General features: G+C 40.2%; 1 protein-coding gene across 1 annotated transcript; it reads right to left on the bottom strand.

The window, feature by feature from the left end:
- Positions 1-286: 286 nt before the first annotated feature.
- dcaf13 (ddb1 and cul4 associated factor 13) lies at positions 287-10,845 on the bottom strand. The gene is made up of 11 exons (XM_063880311.1): positions 10,631-10,845; positions 9,894-10,093; positions 9,678-9,785; positions 9,482-9,571; positions 8,438-8,593; positions 7,891-7,968; positions 7,715-7,797; positions 7,244-7,408; positions 5,831-5,966; positions 1,212-1,375; positions 287-689 (listed from the first exon to the last, which is right to left on the bottom strand). Exons 1-11 carry the CDS (start codon positions 10,698-10,700, stop codon positions 602-604), a joined length of 1,338 nt encoding a protein of 445 aa, XP_063736381.1. The 5' UTR covers positions 10,701-10,845; the 3' UTR covers positions 287-601.
- Positions 10,846-11,129: the final 284 nt, after the last annotated feature.

Here is an 11,129-nt window from a genome sequence, read left to right as displayed (position 1 = left end):
TGAAATGATTGGAAACACTTCTGAAAGTCTGATTGACCACGTTTGTAGTAAAAGCAAGGAGTGCAGGTTTTAGGAATACGAAGGGATGCTGGATCATGGAGAGGTTGTCCCAAAGTTTATAACATTAGCCTCAGTTGTTCAATCAATCTTTAGTAGTTTTAATAATAAACTGCAGCTGATTTGTTGAACTTAACCAATGGAAAAAAATAATAATCTAACAATACCACAGGGAACATATTTTGTTTGTTCCTTGTGGCGAGTCATGTGACATTGTTTTGACACCGGATCAATCTAAAAAGGATCTTTATTTTCATGGTTGTGGATTTTGTTACATAAAATGCAAACCTGCTCAAAACATAATGCGGGACTAGCCACTCAAAAACAGAACCAAAACAGAAATGCTTGTAAAGGAAATCCTTTGCAAGAACTTGAATGTTTGCATGTATTAACAGTCTGTGTTCTCGTACTTCAAATGATGCAGAACTGGTCCCACAACTGACAAATGAAAACGTTCTTAAAGTGAAAGCAGTCTGAACATGTCCCATGTGTGATCTTGGTCTCCATCTAATTTCTTGGTGGTCACCTCTGTCTTCTTCTCTGCTTATTTGACCACAGTCACAACATGCTTCTCTTTCTCCGACACCACAGGAACAGTTCCAGGCTTGCTGTGCTTCCGCACGTTCCTCTCCCTGGAAACAAAAAGAGTGAAAGCCGTGAAAAACACATTCTGCTGGTGAGAATACTCAGTAAGAGGATGGAGAGAGAGATGAGCAAACAGAATTGACTAAATATAAGACTGTTGACCTAACACCTACGTCACCGGCTACACTAATGTACCCTGAGAATAATGCATGAAGCATGAGCAGTAAATCATTCACAGTGCAAACACAAGTGTGACGTGTCACAAAAAGAAGTAATTAGGAAAAAAAGCCGCAGACTGAGCGATGAATCACTGTGCGGCAGGGCAAACGGGGACAATCAATCCACCATACAAGCTGTAAATGAGTATGTAGAAGCCATTGAGAGCGTGGACATAGGGACAGTCCCATCATTGGGGTTTTCCATTAGGCTGCTGTGACTGCATAGGTCAGATCCAGCCTGGCAGCAGCCCAATTCACCTCCACATGAACACAGAGGGTGCCATTCCTGTAGATAAATTAGCCTGCTGAATTTCATCTCCAAAAGTAAAAGAGAAAATAATGAACACGTACTTCCTGCGGCGAGCCTCTTTCATGACCCGCTGCTCCTTGGTCTGGTGATAGATGTTCCTGGGGAGGTGTCGGTGGTGTGCGATGCGTCTGATCTGCGGGTGGTGCTGGTACTTCTCTTTCAGCTTCTGGTTGTAGTTAGTGGCCTGCCTTTCTCTGGGGGCGAGCTGCAAGGCAAAAGGGAGGAAGGGTTGGTCAGGTTCATTTTAATAATAAGAGAAAGTGAAGATGGGGGGGATAAAAGAGTGGATACAGAGACCGAACAAGACAAGTCACGTGAAAAGGAGAAATGAAAGATTATTTGAATTGAGTGAATCAGATATTTTTTTAGGGGACCATCCAAGTAAACTTAAAAAAAAAGCTAAAAAATTTAAATTTAGGTAGTTGACAAGTTTTAATTTAATGTTACATTTAGGCCACTGTTGAGGTTAAAACTAAAGGCCGATTTATGGTTCAACGTCGACGCAACGCAAGGTACCTTACGGACCCGTTGCGTCGTTGCAGGCCCTCCTTGCGTCATTGCGTGCACCTGCCAAAAATTGTAACCTTGCGTCGAGGCGACGCAGCCGTAAGGGCTGTGATTGGACCGTCATTTAGCTTTTCAATTCCTACAATCCACAAAGACCGCCATTTAGCGGACCAATCACAGCCCTAACGGCTGCGTCGCCTCGACGCAAGGTTACAATTTTTGGGAGGTGCACCACCAAAGCCGATACAACGGATCCGTAAGGTACCTTGCGTTGCGTCGACGTTGAACCATATATCGGCCTTAAATGGACGCAACATGGTTGCTGGTGGGAAACACGATGCCATTGGTTGTCCTCCAAATCAAAGTTGAGGAGGTACATGTTACTACAGAAAAAGTTATGTAAAGTCAAGTTTTTAGGGATTAAACCACCAAAAAAATAACATTTTATTAAGCTTTAAGGTGGGCGGACACTGCATTTTTATTGATAACATACGTTGTGTTAAACATGACATGCTTTGATTGCTCACAATACAGATCAATAAAGAGTTCCTCACACTGAACACAAGCATGGGACCACGGTTGTCCGGGAACAATTCCAACAACATTAATTCAAAAAAGAGAAAAGCATGTTGACTAAAAAGAGAGTAACGCAGCATTATATCAAGGAGAAATAAGAAGAAACATTTAAACATAGAGCTGCAGATGGCGAGACGCTGCAGTTTGGTAGTGAGGTTTAATTTATAGCCCAGACTGTAGTCAGTGTTTTCATCTAACTCTTGGCAAGATCGCTAATAAGCTCCAAACATGTTGCATCTGAGGGACAACAATCATGATTCCTAAGGTCACAAGTTGGCTTTACAAACAAACTAAAGATAGGTCTTGTTTTAGAATAATAAAGTATAAGTACCTAATGTTTTTGCCTTGATTCCAGATATGAGTATTTCCAGTAGACAAGCGTGGAGTGAGCGCTGACCACCATATGCAGTTAGCGTTCAGCTCAGGTTGTGTTTGGTTAATTACGACGGTTACAGTATGCCGTCCTACATCATAAAATGTTGGCCAGTACAGTAAGCAGTAACTTCATTTCGACGTTGTGCTCATTCAAAACGGAATCAATGTCTGTTAAAAAGTGAAGACACCAGCTCAACATCATCCCTCCCTCTCGCTCATAAAAAATATCGTCTACTCGGACTCCTCTTGGCTCAGGCTGCCCTCCTCGAAGGCTTTTATTCTAATTAAAAGCAATGATTTGTCTCAGATTCAATTTGCTGGAGAAGAGCTGTTAGATGCTGATCTAACTCATTCCCCTGGATATACACATGGTGAGCTTGCTGAACACGGTTTGTACGATCTCAACATGATGGATATGAGAAAGTAGATGCTTGACTTGGATTTTGGTCAGATAGGGGGATCATATGATCTGTAATTATTTTTGCAATGACCTTCGCAGAAACATTTGATCCCTTAGGTAAAAGAAACTGAGGAATTACTGCTGAGGGTGCTCTTGCAGCTAGCACAATGCACATGGTGCTAAGTAAGAGTGAGCGCACCGTAGGGACAGCTATTAGAAAGACTACAGCTAGGTGCAAGTAGTCAGACAGACAGGAAAAAAAAAACCTTAGAAGTACAATGTCAACTGCAGAGATACTTAGAAAAACAACAAAAAACATGTCCTAATCGCAGATTGGGTTTGGATGAAAAATGCACTAACAAAGAAAATGGGATAAATTGAGAGGAAATACCACTTTGTCAATGATTTAGTAAGCAGACGTCACACTAAGATAATACCATTGTTCTTCTAGAAGTGGCAGAGAGATAAGGTATTCTCTCAGCTATGATAACACTGAAAAGTATTTGCTGATATTTTAGTTACAAGTTTGACAGGACAAAACAAACAAGCAGTCATGGTTGTACAGTTAATTTGAGTTAGAAATAAACAGCCATATTATCTTAAGTATGCTCACAATGTTAGTAAAAGTACCTACTTGCTAAATAAACAACAACACTAAAAACATGTTAGTAATTCAAAAGGTGAACCACGAAGTCAGTCGTTAAAACTGTGTCTGATGTTTGCCATAGACAGTTTGGTTCAGCAGTTTGCGTTTGTTTTCTGTTTCTCTTTTCCCTCTCTGTCTGAAATTAGAGCCCAGTCTGATTGTTTAGCTGGCCGGCTCTGTTGTGATTGGTCAACCGCTGAAAGACATCCTGTCTCTTAGCCTATCAGCTACAATGTGTTGGAGCGCGAGCCAATAGAAGCGCTAGTGTAGTGTGATTTTATTAGTCATTACGTTACAGAAGTAAGCATAGGAGTCCAATTGATTTACATGCACAAACACCTATATAACAGGAAAGAGAAACCCCCAACGCCTCAAAAGGCCACTAATAATCAGTTAAACACTTTACAGGGAAAGACAAATGCCCTTTTTTTTTTTAAATAGCTACTATTCTACAATTCTTTTAGGTACGTACTACAACTGCCCTACAAATTACGAATGGTTGCATGCCCTATGCACACATTGAACATTATGTTTTAACACTGCTGAAAATATACGATGGCATGCCGTAGGACATACTGAACTTGAAACACTACATGCCGCATTCCACTTGCCTGGCTCACACGGGTCTAAGGAAGAGATACTCTTCTATTTTAAAATCAATACAGCTGACTACACAGGCTGAGTAACGGCTCCAGTTTTGCTCACACACACACAAGTGTCTTTTTAGGTTTCAAGTCTAGTTTCTCTTGTTTTACGTGTGTAGCTACATCGACTGTGTATTGGGTTCTGACACGGGTGACCGCACAACAGTACTGTGGCTCAACACTGAGGGGAGGATGGAAGCGGTTGTGCCTGGTGTGTACACGGTAATTTCTGAACTTCTTCTTTTTTAGCAAGATCAAGATGTTCCCTGAAGTCCGTAATCAACTTTTTACATAGAACGACAAACCTAAAAACAGGAGCACATTTGTATTAATCTAGAATTGTTGTCTGATTAATGGAGCCGAAAAGACAAACACCACATCAATATCATGAATCACAATTTATTTTTTAACGATTAATTAACTTTTGCCCCATGAATCAAAATGTAGTGATGTGATTTTATAAACATGGGAAACACTCAGCATTTGACCCGATTGGAAACCAAAAGCAGCGGATTGATTCCACTTGTTCTGCCTTAAATGAAAGGGTCTACTTCACTGCCTCCAGAAGCCACTGAGTGCGAAGTTATGAAGGACAGAAACTGTGATGTGCAGCAGCTGTTGGAGAAGCCCTGATCCCGACACATTCAGCATTTCTGGATAATTAAAGACCCCTTTCGGTATAACTTGATTGTTAATGCTTCATTATGTTCAGAGTGGCCCGCTTTAAGTGATTGGCTGATTTTAAACTGCTGATAGGAGCAGCCCTTGTCTGATCTCTTTAAGTGCAAAGCTTGCGGATAAATCTCCTCTTATACAGTGACAGTAAAACAAGTGCCAAAAGCGGGCCAATTCTCCACTCTGAAGCTGCATTAAAGAGAATAAGCAAGAGTGCATGTGATTAGGAATGATGGATGGCTGTTGGAGATGGCACATGAGATGGCATTGATCTTTATCATTCAGTTTTAACTGGGATTTGGGGCGATGAAGCACTTCCCAGCATTTGACAGGATCTTTATTTGAAAAAACATTATAACTTCTGCTTGAACGGCCTACTGAATATATGTGGTACTTACAGGTAGTAAAAGTCAGGAAAGAATTTGCCGGTCTTTTAAGATAATCTTTTCTTTGACAAACAACCTCCCAGACTTTTATTTTTTTGGACTTCCACTTGCCACAAGAGCCTCTCAATTTGGTACAATGTACTTATTGAGAGTGATTCTACCCTAAGTCAGCATCCAACAGGGCATTTGGCAACCGTATTGCTGTAGCTCCTGGCACAGTCGCTCTCTCTTACCCTGCTGTGTGGGGGCCCGGGGCCAGGGCTGCTTCCAAGAATGCAGCAAACTTATAAAACAAGATCAGGTGCTAAACTGGAGGGAAGGGCAGTGTGTCTGACAGCTGAGGGAAATACAGCTGCGGATTGGCTCACAAAGAACAACAAAACCCGGAAATTTGCCTAAATTATTCTATAGACTGAAGCTTGAAATATATGATATAGCAGACGGGACTCACCACTCCTAGCTTCTCAGCAGCGTTGGCTTTCCATAGTCGGATGTTCATTTCATCAGAACCGCTCAGGATGTATTTGTTGTCTGCGGACCACTTTATGCAGATGACATGCTGCATGCGCTTGGTGTGGTAGACTTCCCTAAAGTCAGAAAAAAGGAGAAAATCCATGAGGGCAAAACAATACCATTCATTAGCTGTGAAAAACAACGGTAAGAAGTACTTTGCTAGAATACACAGGATCCACACAGATCAGGAATACTTTGCTGATATTTCATCCAAACTTAAGAACAAGGATTTGTATTGTGGCTCTTAATGCTGTACTTAAAATAAACTTTAACAACAAAATATATGTAATTTTTCTAAGCCTTCTATAACAACACATACTTGGCTAAACTGATATTCAGTGCGGGTGTTTTTTTAAAGTAAAATTCCCAAACAAATAAATAACCATTTAATGATGTGTCAATGCTATGGTCAGGATTTGGTTTTGTAGGCGAGAAAGAATAAAGATTTGTTGACATATCCATGCACTTATTGGCTCTATAACCACATCACACTACTTTCTTCTTTGTGTGATTCGAGTCATATTTCTTGTTTTTTCATTTGTTATTTAGACTTGGCGTAGCATGGAAAGCACAGGAGGAACTACCAACATTAACGATGGTTCAGTCAGTAAATTTCCTAGTAAGCCATTGCAGTGAGCAAGCATGCAAAATAGAAGTCCTAGAACTGGCAAATCTAAATGGAATGCTTGATTTATTGTGACTTTCACCAACGTTACACCTGTGGCTTTACTATTATAACAAGTCCAAATGTGTGCTGTTAAACGTTTTATACCACCTGAACTACCATATTTCATGTCTGTTTGTAGTCAAACTATACAACCCTAACCGCGATACTACAAGAAAACCACTCTATTTATTTAGTGTTTCAACCTGCCCATGTGCTTAGACGCTTACTGTAACACAACAGTGGCTTTTTGTTCTGCAGCTTTACAAATGTACAAACATTACTGCATTTACCATTACATCACATAGCAACCAAACAATGGTTTGGTTTTTGTTATTGAGAAGGTCAGTCAAAACAGTTAGCTTTGCCAACTAGCAACTGTTATCAGCTTTGCTAGCCATTTAGCATGTTCACAGCAGACATGTTGATTTCCCAGAATAGGGAAAACCATGACTATTTATTTAACTTAAATATATGTGTAAATAACTAAACATAAACAAAACTGCTGATATCATCACCTATATTGGGATAAAAAAAGACTACTAATTATGTACTATCAATACTATTGTCCTTAAGGAAGAACAGAAATGGTATTTGATTATGGAAAAGTAATATAAGCTCTGTAAACATGTATTGCAATGACAAGCCAAGTGTATTTTTTCAACTGGTGTCTAGGGTCTTACTAACCTACTGTGGCCTCCGTCCTTGGGGAAGATGCGGATGGTTTTGTCAAAACTGGCAGATACGAACTCCTTCCCAGTTGGGGAATAGTCCACATCCAGCACTGCAGAGACATGATCCATGTGCACTGTGATCGGCCGGTCCAGGTACCTCATGTCGTATGTGTAGAGGCTGAAGAGACAAAAACTGAGTTACACCTCTGAAGCAAATTGAGTTGAGGTGGAAAGCAAGTCAGTAAATTAATAAGTCGACCATGTATTTTATTAGCTCAGCTGTTTTGAAAGTCTATCAATAGTGCAGAGCTGGATTTTTGAAAGTCTATCAATAGTGCAGAGTTGGACTTTACATGTGTACATGTGGAATACTTCTTGTTGGAGGGTAAATTACTGAACTTGTAACAGGGAACCTAATAAAGCGGCAACACAAATGCAACAGACATGTGGATCCCTCTCCCTGTGCCAATCATCCTCCACTCACTTGTAGTCTTCATTTGAACATGTGAAGTAATAGGCTTCCATAGGGTTCCAGCATACTGTGTTGCTCCTCATTGTCATAATAACCTTTATAAAAAAATCAGACACAAAACATTATACAATGAATATATAGTGAATAAATCACAAAGAGAAATGCAGCAACTGAATAGCAAGCCGTACCTTTTTAAGAGGTGCTGGTTCTCTCATGTCATACAGCACTATACTTCTGTCAGAGGCACAGCTAGCGAGGAGTTCAGTCTGTGGAAAGACATGACAACATTGTTTACTTCAATGGTTTTTGTATTCATTGACGAGATAGGGGTTATGAAACAGGTATAATCACTCACAGATATACTTGTTTTGAGGCCTATACTCTACATATAAATCACATAATGGATATAATGAGTCAGATGGGTGTAATAATAGTGTAATATGGGTTTAGGTGCTGTAACTTGAGTGTACCAGGGTGTAATAAGTGTAATATTGGTGTATTTTGGGTATCATAATGGTTTAACATGGTTGTAACATGGGTGAAACACAGGTGCAATAATATATCAAATGTATACCCTCACCACATTTAAAAAATATCATGAAATTGTATTTTAGCCTAGATATATTAGATAACAGCAAATTGTATATGTCCTTTCCATTTAAGAGTGAAATATTTCAGTAGTTTTTGATGTGACAAGTGTCCTTCACTGAGTGAGGTGGATGCATGGTGTCTCACCTCCACAGGGTTGAAGCGGACGGCACTGAAGCTGTCCACGCCCCAGGTGAAGGAGCGGATCGGGCTGCTCCTCTGCTCGTCCCACACGTCCACCTGCTGGCCACATGTTGCGAACACACCCTCCTTCCTGTGATGGTCCAGTCCTGTAAATACTGTCTGTAAAAAGGAATAAAAATGATCTTTGCTTAATGTGATATTCACAAGGTCTCCCTCCTGGATAGAAATCAACTGAATTAAAGTGACTTTATTTGTTTGTACTCTAGCGATAAAGAGTAACTCAAATCAGACAGCCTTCTGCAAGTAAAAGTTAAAAACAAGGAAATCAACTTGAATACATAAACACAGTTGACAGAATTATATTTTAAACTAATAACTGAAATTGATATATTTAATGAAGAAGTTATGCAAAACTTAAAGTAAGGGCAAATCTTCCAATTTAAAAAACATTTTCTTTCCTCAAATGTCAGAATTATAATGAATTCATATGAAGAAGAAGAAGAAGAAGAAGAAGAAGAAGAAGAAGAAGAAGAAGAAGAAGAAGAAGAAGAAGAAGAATCTGAGGATGAAACCCTCTTTATTACTCACATACATGCACACATAGAGCACACAGGGAAATTGGTCCTCTGCATTTTACCCATCCTAGTACTAGGAGCAGTGGGCAGCTATCGTGCAGTGCCCGGGGAGCAATGGGGAGGGAGGGACTGGAGGTGTCCAGTGCCTTGCTCAAGGGCACCACAGCAGGGCCTATGAGGTGAACTGGGACCTCTCCAAGTAGCAGTCCACTTTCCATATTTCAAGTCTGTTCGGGGACTTGAACCGGCGACCCTACGATTCCCAGTCCAAGCCCCTACTGAGCCACTGCTGGAGTTTATATGACTGTGTATGTATATGGACATGCTTGGTATGTGTGGATACATAGGTGGAGATGTGTTTATGCATGCATATTTAATTTCAAGATCCTTCCCTAGTTTATTGTTTTCCATTAACATTGTGTAACACACAGTCTTTGATAAAAACACTACAGCAAATGCCTGCTGAGCTCACCTTGCCCAGAATAGTGTTGAGCGGCTCCTCTTCCTCTCCGTAAGCTGGCGCCTCCATTTTCCATTGCTTGATTGTTTTGTCGTCACCAACCTGTTACAGTCACCATGCCCAGGTATAAAAAAGAAGCAGTTTTAGACGCAAGCTGAAAAAAACACTATTAACTCTGAAAAACTATTTCTGGAGGGGCTGCAGTTACCGTAAAGAAGGATGTTCCACAATGGCGTACGACCATTCCACGGACAAAACCTTCATGTGCTTGCAGAGTGCGGACGCATTCATGCTTTGTCAGATTCCACACTTTCACCTACAAATCATATCAAAACACATTTAAAGTATTGTGTGTACAATTTCACAGTTGCGAACGTTTAAATGGCATTACTAGCTTAAGTATTAAGAATTTGCAGATGGTTACCTCCCCATCGCAGGAGCCAGAGAAAAGGGTTGAGAGGTTTGTGGTGTGCTTGGCCATGCAGTTCACCCCATCTCTGTGTCCATCCAGAGAGGCCAAGAAGGGCTTGGCAAACACCCTCTCAAGCTTGGTGGCATTCAGGGCCCGGGTGTACTCTCTGCTCACCTCAAACGGATGGAGGGATGGGTCATAGTTTCTTGGAACTAATAGAGAGAAGAGAATCATTAATGAACTGGAAGGACAATTAACTTTCATATATGATGATGGTGTTTTAAGAATAGGCAAAGTACTTAATGTTAAGTTTAGGTTCAGGGATAACCTCAGTTTAATGCAGAAGTTTGATTCATTGGAATATACTTAATTGTCATCAGTTTGTCGCAATTCATATACATGCCATTTGCTTTTGATTTTTTGTATACGCCTTATTGTACTAAACATGCAAATATGTATTCCTACTTTCAATGTAATTTACCGACATTACATATATGCTAATGTTGTAGCTTACAGTAAACACTACGCAGATATTTAAAATGCATCATATTGCTGTTTTTGGTTTTATTGATGCTTAATAAACTAAATGTTCTCCCTCCAGAGATATTTGCGATACAAGTATTTATTGTTGTCACAATATCCTAATTTGCAAGATTCAGTAACAACATGTGTAGGGCTGATATTTTCTGGCTAGCATTACTACTAGCATACTGTGTTTAGCCTATCCAAGTTGAACTATTATCACTTACCACGCTGGATATCTAGTTTTGTCTCGCGGACATAATCATCCGGGTTCCTCGAGAGGACTTTAACTTTCATTTTGTAGACGACTGAAAATGGACACACTCTTTAAAAAGGCCGTTGTGTATAGGTCAAAAAATAAAAATATTAGCAGCTATTGGCCATGTGTTGACGTCGAGCACGAAATTCATTTGACCGTGTTGCATTGTGGGATGTCCAGTCCTCCTGGCTGCGTCACTGACAACTTCAAAGAAACAGCAGTCAAGTTAGCAGAGAAATACCGACAATAAAACGATGCTGTCTTCAAACTAATACCTACATGTTCTGCTTTGTGATAAGGCGCTGGAAGGGAGCGTTATTCAAAGACATTACGATAAACCTTCTCTCAAAGCACTTTTTCCTCAAGAGGTGTAATGAGAGAATAGGCGTATAATGACTTGGTTTGATGTTGTTTGTTTAAACTGATTTTATTTTGAAGGTTATGGCCGGAAGCGCTGTTCTTAATGT

The sequence above is a fragment of the Eleginops maclovinus genome, chromosome 3 (assembly GCF_036324505.1).
Source record: "Eleginops maclovinus isolate JMC-PN-2008 ecotype Puerto Natales chromosome 3, JC_Emac_rtc_rv5, whole genome shotgun sequence".
In the NCBI taxonomy this organism is placed as follows: domain Eukaryota; kingdom Metazoa; phylum Chordata; class Actinopteri; order Perciformes; family Eleginopidae; genus Eleginops; species Eleginops maclovinus.
The sequence above is the reverse complement of the archived record's forward strand: the minus strand, read 5'-3'. Positions and strand labels throughout refer to the sequence as shown.